Here is a 22,670-nt window from a genome sequence, read left to right on the forward strand (position 1 = left end):
TAGAAAAATAAAGGGAGGGGGGATGGAAGACTCTTTTTATAATCAGATTTCTTGCAGGAAAGTCATGGGGCGATGCTCCAACTCTATAACGCACAGTTCCTGGGTCTCCTACGATATAGCTTAACCGTACTGGGTAGGACAGGTAATATCATCCTCCGTGCCCTCCAGTACGCGCAAATTCAAGCTCTGACAATATCGCTTGGCCTTCTCAGGTGTGCATCCACGACAGCAAAAGTGGCCATCGCGCATGATCCCCCCATCAATACGTATATTCAACTTCACGCTTTAAGGATGCACATCAGGTACTTCGCCCGAATTCTATTATATCATCTCACCTTCCTTCCTGCCGGTCAACCTCGTTCAGAGTCTAGAAGGATTATCGCAGCCATCCACGGAACTTTACCGTCGAACTTCACGCCTGCAGCACGACCATCTCTACCACTGTGGGGCCTGCATCCTCACCAAGCCTTTCTTGTCATTACCGGCATTAAAGAAAAAAAAAACCGGCGGTGTCCTTTTTCGCTCTCAAACAAACCGCGCTTTCACTCCTGCATGAAAAGTACAGAGAACCCATCCACGTTTACACGGACGGTTCCGTCTCTTTTAAAAGTTCAGCTGGAGCAGTGGTAATGCCCACAAAATATGTCACCATCTAATTCAAGACGTCTCACATTACATCATCGAAGATTATCAAACTCGCAGCTATCGGTGCTGCTCTGGAGTTTATTGGTCACAAATCATCACAGTCATGGTCCATCTTTTGTGACTCGAAGGCAGCTCTCCAATGCCTGCTGTCCCCTTTCAACCATGCACCTGACATACAATTAGTCGCAGACATTCGACTACTTCACCATATGCAATCGACAAGGGGCGCAACATTATCTACCAGTGGATACCGGGTCACTGCGGCATTTATGGAAATCACAATGCGGACGACACTGCCTGATCAGGCCACGATGGTGCCCATATTATACCTATACCACTGTCGAGAACAGATGCATCCACAAGGATTCGCTCCCTCGTACGTGAGCTTACACAGACTCTGTGGAACACCAGTGAACTCACCAACGCACGTCTTCACAGATTGGACTCACGTCTCTAACTTCGTCTTCCACCAGGGGTACCACGAGCGGAAGCAACACTTCTGTGCCGCCTGTGGCTCGACGTGGCATTAACGAACGCCTATTTCTTCCGCATTGGAATGGCCGACAGCCCTGCTTACTACAACTGTGGCTGCGAGGAGACGATCGAGAACTTCCTCTGTGATTGTTCGCGTTACAATGCGCCAAGAAAGGAGCTCGCGACCGTGCTGCAAAAACTGGACCGTCGCCCCTTGACAAAGTAAATAGTTCTAAGACCGTGGTCCAGACGGGTTTTGGCACTCAAGGCCTTAAGCGCTCTGTTGAAGTTCTTAAGGGCTTGTGCATTGTGCGACAGATTTTGAAGGATAGCGCGTAGCATAACATTATTGTGTGAATTTTCCTAACTTTATTTTACTTATTTGTTTCTTCTTACGCCTTTTATTCCCCTTAACCCCCGCCCCAGCACATTGTAGCCAGCCGGTACACGGGCTCACTTCCCTGTCTTTCCTTCCCTTTTGTCTCTCTCTCTAATTGTGATGTTATCCTTCAGGTATAATAATTTCCGGACATAGGTTATGAACCGCTGACTAATTTTTACCTATTGTGTAACGAATAATAATAATAATAATAATAATAATAATAATAATAATTATTATTATTATTATTATTATTGGTTACACAATAAGTAAAAATTAGCCAGCGGTTCATAACCTATGTCCGGAAATTATTATGCATGAAGGATCACATCACCGTGAACCAGAGAGAATTAGCCCTTTCTCGAGCGAGTTCTTGGCGGCGTTCATCAAACGCCGCCTGTTTTTCGGCCGAACGCACGATGCGCGGCCCGCTCCCGCTGCCGTTCCTTCAACGCAGCCTGCTCTTCGGCAGAACGAACCAAACGCGGCCTCCCCATCTGACTGCCGGGCCTGAACAGGCGGGAAACGGCGGGCGCGAGGCGAGTGAACAGGCGATCACTCCCTTTCCCTTCTCTGGAGGGAGGGGACGCTCGTGATTGGCTCTCGCCTTGCGCTGTGTCTACTTCTTCATGCACATAAAACCCCGAGTAAAGTTTCGTTCGTTCTCTGTCCTCGCTTCACCGTTGGAACTTGAAGCTTCTCGGACGGTGATCGGCAGTTGTTGATCAAACGCAGGCAGGAAGCGATGAGATCAGATGTACAAGAAATATTTATACGCAAACTTTTCTATATACATGGCAGGTAAAACAAATACATTACAAATTTGAACAATTGAGAAACAAAGTCTCACTCTTCGACTGTCTCAATTACTTTTAGAGCCCAGACTCGTTTTAACGTACATAGCACGGAGCCTCACTGATCTATCAGCAATCCTGATTTCAGCCAAGTCTACATGCTGCAGGTGTTCTTTCCAGGTATTTGAAAAGATTGCAATGTCATCTAGGTATGCTGACGCATAAGCTTGGTGTGCAGCCAGCAATGAATTAACCATCCGTTGAAAGGTAGCCGCAGAGTTTTTCAGCCCAAATGGCATTACCTTCCATGCGTAGTGCCCATCATGTGTCACGAATGCCGTGAGATGTTCGCTTTGGGGTTCCATCGGTACCTGCCAGTATCCTCTCCTCAGATCAACGACTGTTATAAAATTCGAGTGACCAACTCTGAAGATCAGCTCCCGTGGATTGGTCATTGGAAAGGCATCTACTCTGGTCACGGCATTAAGCGTTCTATAATCGACGCACATGCGCACTGACCCGTCCTTCTTACCAACACACACAACCGGGTGTGCAAATTCGCTCTCCACCGGATATATCAGGCCCAACTCAAGAAGCTCTTTCACTTGCCTACTAACCTCTTTCTTTAATAGTTCAGGGACTCTGTAAGGAAACATCCTCTTTGGTTTACATCCTTCCTCCAGTTCGATGCGATGCCGCCCTACTTGTGCCCTCCCAGGCTTTCCGTCAAAGACGCAGCGATGTTTCTCAAATACCGCCTCGATTTCCATGCGCGCATCTGAACCCAAATGAGCTAGCTTGTCTTCAGTTATTGGGTGCTCGCTCACTGAAGTGCATAGAGCTTGCGGCGCGTATTCCACCTCACCAAATTCTCCGTCTTCCTCGAACACTACCCCCACATGACTCACTCTAGCGTAGTACGGCCTGAGTCGGTTAGCGTGCACTACCGAAGTCTTTCTGTCATTTGTTTGCAAGCGATACGAGTGTTCTCTCTCTCTCCCAATAACTGTGAAAGGACCCAACCACCTGGCAGCCATCTTGGTTGCCCGATCTGTGTCAAAGAGGAGTACTTGGTCCCCGACCTTAAATTCTTTAGTCCGTGCCCTCCTATTGTAAACTTCAGCATATTTGCTCTGGCGCTCGGTGCTTGTCAATTCAGCTACACTCGCGGCTAGTTCTAGCTGCTCCCGCAGCTGCTGCAAATACTTGGCAGGTTTCTCTCTCAGAGTTGAGGGCACCGCGATCTCACCCGTCCAAGTTTGCTGCAATATTGATAGGGGCCCATTTGGGTTTCTACCGTACAATAGCCTGAACGGCGCCACCCCGGTAGTATCATGCGGCACTTCGCGATAAGCCCACAGAACAAATGGGATGAGCTTGTCCCAGTTTCTTCGGTCCCGCTCCATTACATGATACAACATATTTTTGAGGACTCTGTTCCATCTCTCAACCACTCCATTGCTCTCAGGGTGTTCAGCAGTGGAGAACCTGGGTGAGCAACCCAGTTTTTCCAACATTAGCTGTGTCAGTTGAGCTTTAAAGTTCGTGCCTTGGTCTGAACAGATCGTTTCCGGCACTCCAGTACGGCTGAAAATCTCCAGTAAAGCCTCGCATGTGGCCCTTGCTGTCAGGGATCGGAGCGGCACTACCTCAGGCCATCTCGTGCAAAGATCGACAAGACACAAAGCATATTTGTGGCCCCTCGCAGATGGCACCTCAATAGGCCCAATGATGTCCACATTGACCACCTGAAATGGATGCTCCGGTCGCGTAAGCGGCGTGATGGGGACTTTATCGCTCTGACGGCTATCTGAACGTGTTTGACACTGGTGGCACGTCTGACAATGCCCAGCGATTTCCTTCTCCATTCCTGGCCAGAAGAAACTGTACTTTATCCGGAGCTTTGTCTTTTTCGGCCCTAAGTGTCCACCCCACAATGACTCATGCGCGAGCTGCAATACCTCATTGCGCTTTTCTTCTGGTAGGACCAGTTGTCTGACCTTGACCCCCGCTAAGGAATCCCAATGGTACAAAAGTCCATCTGACACGAACATGCCAGCTTTACCGTTTCTCGCATCATTCCAGGCCTTTTTCAGGCTTTCATCGGCAAGCTGAGCAGCTCGAAATTTCTCCCGCTGACTGGGCACCCCAGTGACATCTTGAATGAAACTATTCTCTTGCAATACAGGGATGTTGTCTGTCGTTTCTTCACAACTTAGGCCGCAGTCTGGCTCAGGGCTATCAACTATTTCGACTGATCGAACTCCAACGGAATTGGCTACCCGCGGAATACTTTCTCGTCCAAACTCGTCTTTTTCCTGCGCCTGTAGTAGTTCCCAATCTTCCTTTGACAACAGGCAGTCAACCCCCTTTGCAAGTTCGTCTGTAACCGCGCACACCAGATCGATCCTCTGCGGTTGTATCACAGCGCCCGGGCGATGCATGCCTACGGGCAGCGTAGCTAGGTTAGCTCGAATGGTCTTTCCGAATGCCGACTCGAGCCTTACTGTTCCCGATGTCTCCTGTAAAACGACGGGCAACATGCTTTTACGGACGACCGTTATCTCACTACCTGTGTCCAACACAGCTTCCGTTGCTATATCCCCGCACATGATAGGGATTAGGTCCAGCTTTGACCTCCCTGAGCTAGCATGTTGAGCTAAGATTTCTACTCTAGCGCTAAGCACCCTTTCTTGCTCTGGTAGAGGTTCTTCACTTACAACAGCAACCTTCTGTACCCTTTGTTTTTGCACAGTCGGTGCCTTCCCCTGTTGTTCTTTATTTGAAGCTTTTGGGCAGTCTCTGGCTAGGTGTCCCTGTACATGACACACGTGGCATTTTAAATTTGTCCTCTGCGGGCTAGCTAGTTTTGCTTGCTGCGTCAATGAGGCTGTTGCGGCTGGCTTAGTTGCTCGTCCTTTCCCTTTAGCTTGCTCGAAAGTCTCCAGCACTTTCGCCACCTCCACTGGCTTAAACCACTCTTCGCCCTCCCGCAAAAGAACATATTCAAGGGCTTCTGAGCTTAGACTGGCTTTCATACGGTCAGCGACCATAAGCTCCGTCATAGCTTCTTTTGTGTTTGCATGGCGAGATTGAAGGTAATAGGCCAAATAAGTTCTAGCTCGGGACGCGAACTGAGCCCAAGTTTCCTCCTTTCGTTTAGATGCCTTTTCAAACCTCCCCAAGTATTCAGCTGGCGTGAGCTTAAGTTCATCTAGTACCGCCTTCTTTACAGTCTCGTAATCCGTACATTCCTCATCATTCAGGCTACGCAACAGATAACGGACCCGCTCAGTCAGCGCAGGCATGATCAAATGTACACGGCTATGTGCTGGTACTTGAAAAGATGCAAACAACTTTTCGACCTCATCAAACCATATCGGAACGTCAGCGTCACACGGCAACCGGTATGCCTTAAGCACTTTAGCACATTGTGCTATTCCATCCGTGATGGCACCGCGCCGATCGCTTCCTTCCGACACCGAAGGCGGCCTGCCCGACTGCTCAAGCTCCACTCTCCGTAGAGCAATGCGCTCGCACTCTAGCTGTAGGCGCGCCTTTTCCAGCTCCAGCTCCAGGCGTCTCACCGCCATGGCTTCTGGATCCGTCGTGCTCGGAGCCTGCGCAGCGCCTTGCGCCTCACTATCCATTTCAGTATCCGACGTCTCAGACTCGGTCTCTCCGACGCGTTGCAGCTCCTGCCGTCTCTGACCCTCTATTTGTTCAGATGCAGTATCAATGTTTATGTTAGCCTCAATCGCATTTGCTGTTCTGCGCGTGAACACCATTAACCTCACTGAACAACAGCCATGCCAACCTCGACAAAACGCAAGGAATCCCGCTCACCCGTTGCTGCTGGGGGCGCCGCCTGACGTCCTCGTCCAGATGAAGTGCAATTCCGCAACCCTTGCGGAATTGGCTGGTGGCCCTCTGATGCCTTGCGCCTGGCTCGCTGCTCGTTGTGGGGCTTGCCGATCCTGTCGTGCTGCGCCAGTAAAGTTTCGTTCGTTCTCTGTCCTCGCTTCACCGCTGGAACTTGAAGCTTCTCGGACGATGATCGGCAGTTGTTGATCAAACGCAGACAGGAAGCGATGCAGATCAGATGTACAAGAAATATTTATACGTAAACTTTTCTATATACATGGCAGGTAAAACAAATACATTACAAACTTGAACAACTGAGAAACAAAGTCTCACTCTTCGACTGTCTCAATGACTGTTAGAGCCCAGACTCGTTTTAACGTACGTAGTACGGAGACTTGGCTGAAATCAGGATTACTGATAGATCAGTGAGGCTCCGTACCATGTACGTTAGACTTGGCTGAAATCAGGATTGCTGATAGATCAGTGAGCCTCCGTACTACGTACGTTAAAACGAGTCTGGGCTCTAACAGTCATTGAGACAGTCGAAGAGTGAGACTTTGTTTCTCAGTTGTTCAAGTTTGTAATGTATTTGTTTTACCTGCCATGTATATAGAAAAGTTTACGTATAAATATTTCTTGTACATCTGATCTGCATCGCTTCCTGTCTGCGTTTGATCAACAACTGCCGATCATCGTCCGAGAAGCTTCAAGTTCCAGCGGTGAAGCGAGGACAGAGAACGAACGAAACTTTACTCCCCGTTTTAAAGGTCGCGCATGATAAGTCGACAGTGGCTGAATTCGTTAGCGTGGTGGTCTCGCAACCCCGAGGTCGGTGGTTCGAATCGGCAGCCGGACGAGCAATTTTTATTTTCGCGCGGCTAGTGTTTTTTCGTGCGGCAACACCGACGCCGACGCGAGTGAGGCAATACACGCTTCACATAAAAAAATAAAGATTGACCCCACTATAGACAAGCCCAGGTCAAGTTTGCCGTTCGCCTGTCATTCCCCTACCGGAGCAAGGCGAACGAACCTTCGCGGTTGGAGAGGCTTGTCCCCTCCGCTTATCGCCTCGCTAGGTGCACCGCACTCGCGTTGCACGTGGTCGCCTCCTTATTCGATTCGCGTCAAAAGAACAGCAGTGGTCGACGAAGGAATGTCTTTCGAGCCAGCCTTTCAACATTGCGACTTGTCCTCGTCGAAGCAACAACTGCCGCGGATGCTCGATGGAAACGCTCAGCAGCTAAGCGGTTGTGTAGAGAGGGATGACAGAAGTCGAAATGTTCAAAAAACGAGTGTCTTTAGTTGTGTTAGCGACGGAAAGGGGGGAGGGTGGGTGAGGCTGATTTTTTTCAAGTGGTAGAGAGAGAGAGAGAGAGAAGAATACAGGAAGGCAGGGATGTTAACCAGTCAATAGTCTGGTTGGCTACCCTACACTGGGGGATGGGAGAAGGGGAAGAGAAAGAAGGGAGAGAGAAGGTGTAGGTACGTGTACGGACAGCACTTCAGTTGAAGTCGCTCGAGCAAAGCAGAAGTTCTGAGAAAACACAAAAGTGCCTTCACTGCCTTCTGAGCCGATGATCGGTCGGGACGGTGCTCTAACATTGTCTGTTCACTCAGAGGACGATCATCTAATTTCCTCAATGTGTTGGACAAATACTGTCTTTGTGCTTGAAATTGAGGACAGTTACACAATAAGTGGTCAATGTTCTCCTCGCATCCGCAAATATCACATGCAGGACTATCAGCCATTCCAATTAGTGCTGAGTACGCATTCGTGAAGGCCACTCCAAGCCATAACCCACACAGAAGAGACGCTTCACGCCGGTGCAGACCGGCTGGAGGTCTGAGTTGAAGTGACCGCTTTAGTCTGTGCAGTCTTGTGCGCCTTGTATGTACGGTATTCCACTCTGCTAAGGAGATCGTGCGTGCTAGAATGCCAAGTTGTCTCGCGGCGTCGGTCCTTGAGAGAGGAATGGGGACGCAGCGGTCTTCTTGGTTTGACGTTTGAGCTGCCTTATCGGCGTCATCATTTCCAATGATACCGCAATGACCTGGTATCCACTGAAAAGAGATATCATGGCGTTTTTCTCTTAAGTGATGGACAAGTTCCGAGATTTCGCACGTGAGCTCATCGTGAGTTCCATGTCGGAGAAATGACTGCACACATTGCAAGGACGGCCTTGAATCGCAGAAGACTGCCCATTTTCTAGGACTTTCAGCATTCATCACTTGAAGCGCGTCGCGGAGAGCTGCGAGCTCTACAGCTGTAGACGTAGTGACATAGGAAGTCTTGAACCGCTTGGTTATTCTCATTGCTGGTATAACTACAGCGCCGCCGGAACTTGTTGATGTAGTTGATCAATCAGTGTAGACGTGTGTGCAGTCGCTGTATTTCTCGTACAAGAGAAGTAAAGTTAGTTGCTTGAGCGCTGATGATGGCAAGTCCGACTTTTTCTGAAGTCCTGGGATTGTAAGGTTCACTTGAGTACGGCGCATACACCATGCAGGAATGGAAGGCCTTGCCGCAGGTGTGTAACCTGACCTTAAAGAGGCACGGTGCGCGATGACAGTCGCACTGAATGTCGTGTGGGGCCTATCTACTAGGAGACTTGCTAGGTGGTGGGTAGGGGTCCGGGCGAAGTGTCTTATGTGTCTTAAGTGTCTTTGTACGAATTAGACAAGTGTCCTCAAGTGTAAGCAGGCCCTGTCAATCCCAGAGGCCCAATTTTTCGTTAAAACAGGAACAAGAGATATACTGTTTTGACAGTTCAACACGAGAAATAAAAGAAAAATTAAGAAAGGTTAACAGAACGTTAACTCAAGTTATGGAGTTTAACGTGCCAAAATCATTTTCTGATTGTGAGGCACGCCGTAGTGGAAGACTCCGAAAATTTCGATCACCTGGGGTTCTTTAACATGCACCTAAATCTAAGTACACGGGTGTTTTCGCATTTCGACCTCCTCGAAATGCGGCCGCCGCGGCCAGGATTCTATCCCGCGACCGCGTGCTCAGCAGCCCAACACCATAGCCACTGAGCAATCACGGCGGGTTTAACAGAAAGTAAGTTGTATCACTAGACTCGTATTCGAACTCATTGCTTTCATTTCACATTAGCTCTGCTTACTCAATCATCTCGGTGGCTACAGTGTTGCGCTGCTTGACACGAGGGTATGGGATCGATTCCCGGCCACGGAAGCCACATTCCGAGAGATTTAATGCGAAAAATGCCCGTTTACTGAGCTTCTTGAGGGCAGTCAAGAACACAATGCGGCGTAGGTAAATCCGGAGGCCTCCACTATGGCGTACCTCACGGTCCACTTTTCACTTTCTGGACGTTGGATCCCGCAATTGAACATAACCGAACACTTTTCACACTGTTGTGCACTGGAGGAACAGGGCACCTTTATGCATGTTTATCACATTCCGGATAGCGGAGAAGTACAGTGTGGATGATCTGCTCATTTTACGTTGTTATATACATGTCGCAAAACAAACGCAGTTTACAGAGTGAGAAAAAATCAATCACAGCGTTCCCGCCCTCAAAGTGCGGAATATAAATTGAAAAGGACGCGCATAAGATCAATAAATAATCCACAGTCGCTGCAGGCACCTGAGAGTGAACATAACCTCCTGTTGATTCGAACCTCAGTTTGAAGCATGAAATTACAGTAAGTGTCCCCGCTCGCCTTCATTTAAGCCACAATTGCAACCATTTCATTACATGCCAAGAAAAAAAAAGCAATGACCTGATGATAACGAATATTTAGGTGGAAAATTACTGTATCAGAATATACTTTGCCTTAGAGAAATTTAATATGTGCTGGAGGTAAAAAATATAAATAAAAGCTTCACACAGACGCGCATTTCCTTCGCACAAGCGCTTTTTTTTCTTCACTCGCTCCACGCTGTTGATGTAACAATGCAGGGCTAGCTGTGCTTTCGCGACGTTCAAACGGTGAAAAATAATTGTTTGAGCTGCATCCAGATCAGATGGTGTAAATGTCCTTCGACACGAATCACTTGTAGCAAACCGTCCCCTTAAAGGTGTGCACAGGCAGCCCGGCGCGCGCAGAAAATCGTGCTTCGACAGCGCAACGACAGGACCGACCGCTGTAACCCCGGCCGAAGTTTTCTTTTGCTGTAGGTGGCGTCCGAAATTCGAACCACAGCATCTCTGCGCGGCGCTGTGGTTGTCTATGTGGCGCGGGCGACCGACCGGACACAGTAGCTTGCTTGGCTGCTATGACATTTCCGCTGCTCAGCCAGAGGGCGCGAGTTCGATTCCCAGCCCACCGCAGTCGCATTATACGGCAGTTGCGTAGCGCGAAACGGTCGGCGCCCTGAAGGCTTCAGTGCAGGCTATTAAATTTCAAAATTCAACCGGAACTGTTCACTTATGCGCTATTCACGGCGGAGGCGTAGTTTATGGACAGTCAGCGTCCATAATAGATCATTAGGCTCGGAGTACCTCGTTAAAGCGACACTACAGGCAAATAGTAAGTCAAGCTAAAGTGATAGAGGAAAAGCTCGAGGAAGCATAAGGCGTCAGTATTATCGCGAACACCGATTTAGTAATCCAGAAATTGGGGTAAATGTAGGAAATAGTTTGTGACTCAGCCGCGACATTCAAGTACTAGCCCGATGACGAAGGCACTCCCGCATTTTTATTTCTGTCACCAGCACTCAACTTCCCGTAATAAAAGGACAATTGCATTGCATTATAAGACGGAAGAAAAGGCTACTTGACCAGTTCTATTTGATGTTTAGAAAAAAATGAACTCGTTGACATTACTCTTGACAGCGACGCAGTCGGTCGAAAGGGTTCACTTTATCTCGACTCTGCACCGCCCGCGACTTCGCGTTTCAGTAGTTTCGTTATCGCGTGGTGCTGCGCTGATTTTGTCGGGTCGCGCAACTCCCACAAAATGCAAATAGCAGAGGTTTTCACGTCCATATAATGTCAATGACAACAACGCAATTGATTTCAGGCCGCACAGGTTTCGGAAGGGGACTATCTACAACGACACAGCTTCTCGAAACCATGCTCGGACTCGCAGCAATTCTAGACAGACAGGGCCAAATTGATATAATATTCATAGATTTCGAAAAAGAAAGCATTCGACAGTGTGTCTCACCCTAAACTGCTTATGAAACTACAAACAATACTTAACGATTCACTGACTTCGTGGACTTCTGCATACCTGTCGTTAAGGCGTTTTACGGTGTGCGTTCTGGCTCGGCACCGGTTCTGCCGGACATTCCACAGGGGTCCGTCCTTGAGCCCCTTTTCTTTCTCATCTTTGTCAATGACCTAATAAAAGAAGTGAACGGGAAAGTACGATTATTTGCAGATTACTGTCTACTATATCAAGGAATTAATAGCGTAAATGGCCAGATCTGTTTGAATTTTCACTAGCCAAGGTAGAAGCGTGGTGCGCCACATGGCAAATGAATATTAATGCAAAGAAAACGGTCGCTATGTCAGTAACACGAAAATGGCACCCCTTAATGTTTTCTTACAGTTTCAAGGGTAATAATCTATCTATGGTTAGCAGCTGCAAATACTTAGGCCTCGTAATTCCATCCGACCTAAGATGGAACGAACACATATCCTATATTACAAAAAATGCAATGCGTCAGCTTGGTCACTTGAGAAGGTCGCGACGTCAGTCCACACAAGAAATCCGTCTTTTAGCGTACAAGACGTATATTGGACCAATTCTTTAGTACGCCTTAATAGTATGGGAACCGTACACCCTCAAGAATATTACACAGTTAGAAAGCATCCAAATAAATTTTTTTTAGATTCGTATTTAGCTGTTATAACTAGCAAGTATCTCCCAGTGTTATTAACAAAGCAAACCTGGAGACATTAAAATTACGGCGATAGAGGGACCGACTGAAATGCATGTATTTACTTTATCATAATATGATGGGAATAGATAAGGAGATATATATTACTTTAGTTACCAGGCGTGCAACACGATCTAATCATCCGGAAAAAAAATAAAGGAATTTTGTTGCAAGACAGACGTATTTATAAGCTCGTTTTTTCCTTGAACGACAGGTGAGCGGAACGGGCTCACCGCCAGTACAGTCATTCTGCGACATGCTCAATAGCATTTAGACGCGATATTGTTGTTTTTGTGACATTATATGCCAGTCCTTAGTTCACTTGCTTGTCGTTGTTCTTTGTAGATTTTTGCTGCCCAACGGACCGAGCATGCGCGATGTCTTTCAGCATATACAAGTATAAATGCGATTTGTTTTCTACTCCTTGTTATCGATGTCGCATTGTTATCAATATGCTCTGTGCAGCTCGTGCAGATCTAGGAATATCTGTCTACTGCAATGTATTGAATTCTTCTAATGCTTTTTCTTGCTGTTCATTTTTGTTCATCTGTATGTCGTACTGCCCACTCCAACACAAGGCGCAAGACTAAGGCCGGCAGTATCCTGTAAATAAATAAATAAATAAATAAATAAATAAATAAATAAATAAATAAATAAATAAATGTCGCGGGATGCCCGAACGGTCCACACCACTTGACTATAGATACCTGCGGCAGCAAATACAACGCTCTGTCTTGGCTCGGTTTCTGTATGGCCGCGCGGCTGCGTTTTGCGCAAAAAACCGTAACGCCGTCTCTCGGGCGCCGTTTCACTCACAGACGGCTGTAAAGTGCGGGGATGACATATGCAGCGTCACCACACCCCCACTTGGGGGCGGGCGATTTGAATTGCGACAAAGGCGTGCGAACGCTTCAGACGCGATTTTCTCTTAAGCGAAGTCTCTTCTTGGCACGAAGCAAGCGTTGCTAGGTTTCTGGAATGGTATTCTACCAGTTCGGGCTGACTTAATATTTGCCTTTAGTGTCCCTTTAAGCGAGGCTGGCTCCTTCGGGAAGGCGGACTCTTGTCGTTGAGCACGGAGCCGGTGCCGCGCAGCGACCGCCGAGGGGAACCCGATCGGCGCTCTTTACCGGACACTTTGGTGTGCGCGCTTTCACTAAGTGGACTCTTTCGCTGAGTCCAGCTCTTTGACGCACGTGGCGGCCATTGAGAGCCGTTATCAGTCGTTCGCGTGGCTTCTAGCGTCAAGGCCCTCGAGGGGCCAAACGCAGCACTTTCTAATACTGGCCCTGCATGCGCAACCTCTTGTTTCGCATTGCTTCAAGCAAGAGCGGTCAAGCAGGGCTGACCAGGAAGTGCAGAGCGCACACTTTTATGGGAAACACCGAATTACTATTCAAGCGCTCACGACAGCTTAAATTTGGCATGAAATCCTGCGGACTAATATGTCATTAATACATATTCGCTTTAGATGTCGTATAAGGCGCACTTACCCCATGAAGTAGAAAGAATGCTGAAGTCATAATTAGCTTGACTAGTAATGAAGCATTTCCCCTGCAAGCGAACGACCCTATAGATGAAATTATAGCTGCCTGCTGATGCAGTTGTGTCAGATTTCCAAAGCTTGTCGGATGTACTGGGTTGGGGAAGTTTATTTCCGCAACGCGAAGAACAAACCAGACGGCGTGCGTCTAAGCGTATAGGTGATCTGACTCGCAGAATCACATGCTGGATCATTGTTTGCTTGTTCTCTCAACTGTGCCGTTGTCTAGGCCGTCGTCGCCAATCTGGGAGCTGTCACTATTAGCGACGTTGCCACTAACGGTTTCAGCCTTAAAGGGATGGGATTAACAACGAGAAGCAGACACTACAACCCCCTCCCCCCCACCAACTTTTTTTTTGAAGCAATAGCAAAGGCGTTATTAGGATTAGATGCGGGGGTGGAGAATGTCCGCTCCAAACGCCCAAGTCGTCACTGTGTTGCGTGCGTGCGAGCGGCCGTAAAAAGGTTTCAGAGGAACAGAAACGCCTGTTGCGTGGCCGCTATCAAAAGCTTCCGATCTAATTTTCTCTACGTTCGTGACTTTTATGCTCTTTAAATACCCAATAAGCTACATACTTTTTTTGTATGTGTTTGGAATTGATAGCGATGTAAGCATGGTTTTACATGCCTACATGCTTACATTATGCTTACATTGCTTGCATTTATGCTCTCTAAATACCCAATAAGCTACATACTTTTTTTGTATGTGTTTGGAATTGATAGAAATGTAAGCATGATTTTACACTTGGTGCATTTCTGCGTGAGTCACGCAGGCATATCAAAGGCAAGAAATGAAGCCTCATAAAATGTTCATTGCTATCGCGAATAACGAATTACATGGTAATCCTCTTCTGATGCCTCAATTTAATTAGGCTCAGAACGGTGTGAGATGGTGAAGATTAATGCCTACTTTATTACAACTGCTGGACCACATTCAGCCTGCAGGTGTCAGAAGGGGCAGTGCCATCACGATCGAATGCACATTTTGCCACACAACAAAATCATCACACCTGGTGCAGTCGCAAGCGCAATTAGCATGCACCGACGCCTGGCACGCATAGACACGTTACAGCGGTTTGGTGATCACTGAGAGTTGTGTAGTAAGGCGCGGCGCGGCGTCGGGGGACGATCGCATCTCAAAACATGGCTTTGTCCACGTGCTCCTCCGCGCTGAACGCCGTCTCTTTCGGCACAGCGCCTCCAGATATCGGCGCGGGAGCCGCTCGCGGCGAAAGCCGTTCACCGCTTGGCCGCCTTCTAATTGCAGTTCATTTGTACCGCCGGCGAAAGATAGCTCCCGCGGCGGCCGTCCTGACGGCAGATGCGGTCGCACGAGCGAGGGGACGCCCCCTCCCCCCAACACCACGCACGTCTCCGTCACCCTAGGAGCGCGACTGCGAGCGGGGCAACATTTTCAGCTCGTAAACTACGCCCTAATGACTCGCCCTCGCGCCGTTTATCTGATCGGCCCTGGAAATAGAAGCGTGCACGGAGTTCGGGCGCCGGGCTCTCCGGACAAAGGCGCCCCCGGAGCCGCCGGAACACACACACACAAGGGCCTGAGGCGCAGCCCGCAAGATGAATGCGAACATGGGTCGCGCAAGAAACAAAGATGGCAATCCACGCAGGTGGAGCGGGAATGACGGAAAGGCATTTGCGTTCTGTGACGAATCCCGATTGCGAAAGTGTCTCCGCGGCTATGTATAGAGGATTGCGCGGCTGCAACGAGGCTGCGGCGGCGACGGCTGGGCCGGCCTCCGCCCAGATTAATGGCCTCCCCCCGATCGTGCCGAGGGCCCGGAGGTTGCGACCTCGGCGCCGGAGGTGCTTCCCGCCGCTCTGAGTGGCGCTGCCGTGTTCCACGCGTGCGCGCGGAAGCCAGCGCGCAGTCACAATCATCCGCACGTTAAGGCGTTGCCCACGAACGAGGCGGCGACTACACGACCGCGACGCTCTCACCGAGCGTTTTACATGGAAGACGGGCGCAGAAAGAGGCCATCAGAGGCCTGTGACACGCGTCGTTCACCATGTTAAGTCTAGCGAACAAATGTCAAATTTACCTCGTAATTTCTCCGTCGCGCATATGCTTTCCGTGTCATTGCGTGCCACCGAAAATACATTTGAACCCGTACAAGAAGGATCGTGAAATTGCGCGCGAAAGGCAAAACAAGGCTGACTAAACTGATTTATTATTTATTGATTGATTAGAAATGTTCGTATAGGTATTTTGTCACCGGCTTGTGGACAAATAATAAATTGTTAAGTATTTAAAGAGTGATAACATCGGACGGTATGAGGGCGTTCCGGCAATATAGCAGCTTTCTCAAACCTGCGTGGCGAAACTGGTTAGTGCGAAAGCCTGACTGCAAGCTTCTTACATTCATGCAACAAGACGAGACGGTCGGATTGAGCGCCAGGAACGACAAAACAGTTGAAGCCGAGACGGTCAGTCCGCATTGAGGGCTATTAGTAAAAAACGGCGCTCGGCATTTCGCACTGTCGCCTTAGCGACTTGCAAGTTACCCGTTTGGTCAACTTGAATAAACCTACAGGTCGATCAAAGCTTTTAAACTTTATGAAAAGGAGAAAGAGGAAGGGAGGCAGATAAAATAAAAACGCATAGTTGCTGCAAGAACTACATAATACAGTTGTAGCGCTTGGCCGGCACAATTTGTAGGTGCAGACCATCACAAATAATATTTAAGTAACAAAACTGAATAATTGGAGGATCGTTAGTCAATACATACCCATTCTGAAAAATTCTTCGAATCAACACCAGATTCGAAATATCTGGAATCAAAATTGGCCTTCAGTGCGCCTCATCACAGTCGGAAGAGGAAACCATGACGAGAAGTGCTCTTTCTAGATTTGATCGACGCTCAGTTGAGTCGGTGTTTTCGTTTGAGCCGGACCTCCTTCAGCGCGTCGTGGCACGCTGACGGCTGCTCTCCGTCTGCCTGCGCCTCGCGTTCGACGGTGAAATCGGCCTATATTTCAGCGATATCAAGCCAGCTAACAGAAAATCTTGGCTGGGATAACGTAAAACTATTTCATTTTGATTTTATTCGAATATCCTGGCTTGAAATCTACGTAACCGCCGACGAAAAGCATGGCCGAGGATCCGCACCGGCTTTCTAACAGCCCAATCAAACGTTCTCCTCTTCCAGCAGATCCCTTTTGTGTGGTTTGAAAGCGAATAGCATTGTCCTACCGTGACAGGTTTGCGTTGTTTAGGGCCTGTTTACGCTCGAGCCGCCCATCGCTGCAAGCCGCACCGCACGCGTGCGGTCGCGCGAAGAATTGCACATGTCGAACACTTCTGCACAAATTTCGGTTTACAATGTGCATGGTTTACACTGTGTACACAGTGTAAACGGAAATTTGTGCACAAGGGTTCGACATCTGCAATCTTTCGCGCGACCGCACGTGTGCGGTGCGGCTTCAGGCGATGGGCGGCTTTAACCGGCTAGCGAGAGGAGAGGAGCGCGGAGAGGTGGATAGGGTTTCGGAGGGGCCGAGTCAGCGTGGCGAAAGTAGGCCACCAGGGGAGAAAGTTTGCGCGAACGTCTCCGAGTGGACCGAGCGGCACCAACGTCACGTTGACTTCAGGCAGAGACGACACCTTTCCAGCAGAAAGGTGTCGGCGTTTCCGATTGGTCCACTTCCCCTTGCTTAGCTTGCGGTGGCTCCTCGATGATCGCGGTGGCGTGCAACGGAGCGCAACGGAGCAGCCATCTTAGACTGCTGCGCTAACAATTACTTCTAAAATCACTTCGTTAATTGATTTTTTCGGTGCGGTGTGAGCGATCGGCTATGGTTTCTGCATGATTTTTTTTTTAGATAGGCCGTATAGAAAACTCATTTTGGACAGAAGTGCTTAATAAATGAACAATTGCGTGCTTCTGAAAACAAAGTTGTTCTATAAAATTTCAGTGCAATATTGGTTCGAATAAATTATGAATTAAGCGGAAGTACACCGATTTTTAAGGCCGCAGCGGCAGATGCGCCGATTCCGCATCAAAACTATATCGTTCTACACCCGCAAAATGGTGGCCGCTGCGCAAACAGCTGGTCGGCTTCTACAAGCCGCCTTTCCTTTACTTTTACGTGTAGCACTGCGAGATGAATTGATGTCTCGGCTAACGATGCGTACTTTCGATCGTGGAGTATCGTATTTGTTGCAACCAAGTCGGAAACCCTGAAAGAGTAGAACGTGGTGAATAAACACCGCTTTATGTAACTTGGTTTCGCGCGGATATAGACTAAATCAGTGCGTGGCGGTTCATTGACGCTTTAGGTACCGCTTCGAACTTTATTTTTATTACACGCAAGGGAATCGGTTCTCGCCAGCAGCTCGAAGCTGTCAGTGGCGAATATATCGGCGGGTAGCCATCTCCTATTAGTTTTGGAACGGGCAGTCGCCGGATATATTAAAAAGAAAAGTTGCATTTTCCATCCATTGCGATAGCAAATTAGTGGACAGCTATACGAAGTAAGAATAGTAATTTATCGGCCGTATAAACTTGTGAACATAGGCTAAACATAGATTCAATAAATTAAAAAGCATGGTGTCACGCGCGCACAAGCAATCATGAACACACCTCACTCGATGACCGCGGAAACTCGCTGTCAAAACGCTGGAGTGAGGAAACGCGGCAGCAGCAGCGAGAGAATTGACCTTCGTGCTACCGCTCGCATCCCCCCCCCCCAACGCGAACTAAGCCGCGAAAACACAGCGCAGTGGGGGCGAGCTCCACCACTGGAAAAGCTGCCGCCACCGTCGGCGTGACGGGGCATGAGGGATCACGTGGACACAGCGGCCGCGTCGGCTGCTTCGGAAGCGAACTGAAAACGAAAGTTTAAGTCCCACCTGCGCTGCGCTTCTGATTAAGTTGTGAAGTTTTCCCGCCTTGGGCATCTACTTGGTAGCATTTGAAAGCGCTATATTAGGTAGTGACTGCTTTTGGAGGCGTGGAGCATGATAGGCTACCGCTCGGTGCCGCAGTGCCGGACGTACGCAATGGAGCCTGGTGTCAGCCTTATTCACACGTAGTCGCAGGACAAGAAGCTGCGTGAAGTTTGGCTCGCGAAACTTAGAACCGGCAAACAGCCATTGGCTACAACTCAGATAGGCAGCAAGCACAAACGCGATGAGGATTTCTGCTACGGCGTCGGAACTGCCATGTTCGGTGAGTAGCCGAAAACGCGCACTGGGACGCTCGCCCACGCCCGCTGCCCGGCTAATGTCATGTGGCTTTATTTGGTCTGTGAACGTGTTGATGCTACATTCTGGCAAGTTCGCTGGAATGGAAAGGGACCGGTAAGGAGCGCATTAAAGAAAGGCATGGCACATGGTCATGTTTGTGTTTTGAGTTAATGTGCTAGTTTACGAAAATGAAGCGGCGGGAGATCGCACGCTGAGAAGACCGATAAACATACTATGCGACGCAACTTCAGAAATAATATTGAATCGTCCAAGAATTTAGAAAAAAAAAGAACGATTGAATCGTCGCGACGCACATCACAGTCGCTGCAGGCGTCGAAGTCTCTATAACGAAATGATTTTTGAACGGCTCTGATGGCGTCCACGCAACAATGGCTGCTTGTGTACTGTCAAATGCTCATATTCTGCGGCCTAAAGCTCACGGAACGGTACGAAAACGCGCTCGCAGCGAAAGCAAAACATTGTGCGCGGACATGCATGCAGACGCGCAGTCGGTCGCTGCGAACCCGCGCGATCGCTGCATTGAGGCTTCATTCTGTTATGCTCCATTCGGTTATACAGACAGCCAACTATAAGAACATATTTCACATGTATGTATCTCAGCGTTTGCCTACCTTTCACGCAAGAAGCCGGTTCGGGAGACTCCATCGCGGCGACCGCGCGAAGTAGCGTTCACTGTACGTATTCGGTCAACAGATAGCGTCTGTAAACGATTCTGTGCTTCCGGTTTGCCCATGATTATTATTTCGACAGTAAGAAACTTCCCTCGTTTTGAGAGTACATACAGAAACGTTCAGGAGCGTTGCCGCGTGGTGTTTTTATTGAGCGCCGCAAGCCAAACCTATGAGGAACGCGCCGTGTAATCCCTCATACTGCGCAAAGGAGGCGCTTCCGACAGAAGGAGACTCCGTAAGTCCTCACCCCTAATAGCCGTCGCAGATAGCTTTCAAGATAGTGCGCCCGGGCCGCCTGGACTAGATTGCGCGCTCCCTCGCTACCCTCCCTCCAGAGCCTTGTGCGCAACGGGAGACGGTGCGCTTCCTCCCCACTTTCCTCCCTTTCGTCCGCGAGATTGAGCCGCGATCGCCGGCTCACACTCGCAGGCTTTCACTCGCACATACAGTATACGGCGCGCAGCGACGCCGACGCCGACGGCAGGAATGCACTTGGAGGGTCCACATAATTGCTTTCGCAAGAAATTCATTTTGTTCAGCATAATGATGCATGTTTAGCGCGTACACGTCTCTATACGTCGTCAACTCTCGCAGTTTTGTGACGTCGCGTGGAAGACTAGCGAAGGGGGCACTGATCGAAATATTTTGACCACTTGCGGAGGGCTAATGGCGGAAATGGAAGAGAAACAGATTGGAAAAGGCTTTACATTGCATAGCGACCCTCGATTAGTGAGAAGAATAATGGGAACCGAGTGGCTCGATTTCTTGTTGGTTACAACCGTATCAGGACAACAGATAATGAAGCCAGGAAAGCAGGGGAAATATTATTCCTGTTTTTATTGAAATGTAGAAATGATAAACGGAAATGAAAGTGGATGAAAGACAGAATAGGCCATCAGTTCTTACAGCCTTGGTAGGTTGGTCGGGATAGCGATCGCTTTAGATTTTGTTTATTGCCGTAAATCCCGCAGATACAACATTAACATAACGTTTTTTCGAAAAAAAAAAAAGCGATTTGGCCCTCTGGCCTCACTGGTTAATAGTTCTCGTGGAGCCTAATTCACAGAACTCGTTCGTAAGTGCTCGCTGTTTGTTATTGGCTGGCTGTCTTCACTGTATGTCCCGCATCATGATTAACATCATGATTAATCTGCACTTACAAGCAGTTCTAGTGCAAAACCTTTTTTCTAAATGTCGGCCCTGAGCATATGCTGCGCGTGTAATTTCTCAAAGGTCAGAGGAGCGTGGCAGGCATCTACACATCTCGTATGGCGTGGATACGCCGGTTCGGTGGATATTTTGGACTCAAATTTGAAATCAGACTGGAGTAGACTTGTGAAATTCATACCTGCACATTCGTCCGCATGGCCTGGCAGGTATAGACGCGCAGCCACTACAGCTTTTGTTTTTATAGCGAAGCTGTTTATGGCTAGTCGATTCGTCCGTCCGTCTGTTGCCTGTACGCCGAAAAAAAATCCTCCGGCGCAACCCCATGCGCATGCGCGAAAAAGAAAAGAGAAAGACAGGCGTGCGATTGGCTGTGCCAATAGTGACGTCATTGCTTTCCGTCGCAACCGAGCGCGCGCAGCAGTTTCTCTCCGGTTCCGAAATGGGTAGGCCACGCGTCATACGTACTCCTCAGGAGCAGGCAGCTTTCCATCACAACCGGCAACGAGCACGGCCTACAGGACAGGCTTGCGCAGCCGAGCGCAAGAAGGAACTGTGTGCCGAGGATCTGGCAGCCTACCAAACCGTCATTTAATGAAAGTTCGGGATTAACCCAGTGATAAAGACCGGGGCCGCACGTTTCATCTTCGCTGGTTAACTATCTGTACGGAGTGCTTCGGCGGTATTTTTTAGTAAAAAAATCTCTTGACAGCTTAACTTTCAAAGCATGGCATCAAGAACTTTTATCCTGGGAGCTGCCATCTGCAGCCATCACTCATCATGTCCATGGCTACTGGTATGTTTGATTCTGACGGGCTGAAAGCCTGCATCTATATCTTACTTAATGTTCTCTTAAAATTCTTAAAGAAAGAAGGAGTCGAAATAAATCTAGGAAAGGAGCGGACATGTTATGACTCTTCGCTCACTTCGTCATAACACAATAGGCAGGTTAAATCGCGATAATTTGTTTTCTTACTGTATAGCCCTTTCGCGGCCCTCAGTAAAAACAGATACTGAAAGATAACGTGCACATCACGTCAGCCGATTTCGCTTTACTTATGTGGTACGCCTATGGAGATAAACCGAGAATAAATCACGACATACGATATTACATATTGAGGGAAGGGATTTGAATATTCTTTCGAGCTGCGTGCAGTAATTTCGCCATGTTTCCCCGGTACAGAAAATAAAGAAAGCAACGGGCGCTCCCAGGAATAGCGTATACGCCGTCCAATAAAATGTCGTATTCAGATCGCCACTCGACAGAAAAGTGTAGCCCTTTTATGGGGCTTTCGCTTCGTTCGAGGCTTAGCGTAGTCAACTTCGCGGGTCGGCCTGTGCTCGCCGGTGACTGCCTCGCAGCCGACTGTGGAGATTGCGCTGGCCCACCGACCTTTCATATGCAACTGCGCACGCAAACGGGCGGTGAATGGGCCACCACGGCGGCTCGAGTGCAGAGTTCGAGCGACGTTCTTCTCCGCGGCGAGGACCCGGCGCGCACCAAGGGGACAAGGGCTCCGGGTGTGCAAACAGAAAGGCGGCGCAGAATTGTGGTATTCTTTTTTTTTTCATAACCAAATACTGCTTCGTGTTTTATTTATTTCGCACATTTCAATTCAACGAGAAAGCCGAAGATAACGAAAGTGACAAAATGGATGTGTTGTAGAAATAACGTGCCTGATCGTGAAGAACGAATGGTATTAAACTTGCTGGTAGGGCGCATCGATCTCCTGCTGACAGTGGGCAGCAGAAAAGCAAAGTGACAGCAGCGACGACGACGGACGGCAGATGACGAACAACAACAACAACAACAACAACAACAACAACAACAACAACAACAACAACAACAACAACTTTCTGGGTGTGCTTTCCTTTTTAGCTTAGAGGCAAAGCTGAGGTGAAATTTTAGTAACGCATCGGCGTCTTTTTTTCGTATTTAACTGACTGCTGCTACTGAGCTGCATAATGATTGAGAGGAAGTAAATGTGCTATTTTCCAGGAAGCGAGCAGTCTTTTTACTGGTATTTTGTAATTGTTATGAGAAAAAGAATC

General features: G+C 48.6%; 1 protein-coding gene across 1 annotated transcript; it reads right to left on the reverse strand.

Moving 5' to 3' along the window:
- Nucleotides 1–542: 542 nt before the first annotated feature.
- Nucleotides 543–6,159, reverse strand: LOC142574754 (uncharacterized). Its single transcript, XM_075683775.1, has 2 exons — nt 3,363–6,159; nt 543–548 (listed from the first exon to the last, which is right to left on the reverse strand). Exons 1-2 carry the CDS (start codon nt 6,078–6,080, stop codon nt 543–545), a joined length of 2,724 nt encoding a protein of 907 aa, XP_075539890.1. The 5' UTR covers nt 6,081–6,159.
- Between the last annotated feature and the right edge of the window lie 16,511 nt (nt 6,160–22,670).

The sequence above is a fragment of the Dermacentor variabilis genome, chromosome 1 (assembly GCF_050947875.1).
Source record: "Dermacentor variabilis isolate Ectoservices chromosome 1, ASM5094787v1, whole genome shotgun sequence".
NCBI lineage: Eukaryota > Metazoa > Arthropoda > Arachnida > Ixodida > Ixodidae > Dermacentor > Dermacentor variabilis.

Coding starts and splice junctions, on each gene's coding strand:
- LOC142574754 (XM_075683775.1), bottom strand. CDS start 6,080: ATGGTGTTCACGCGCAGAACAGCAAATGCGATTGAGGCTAACATAAAC.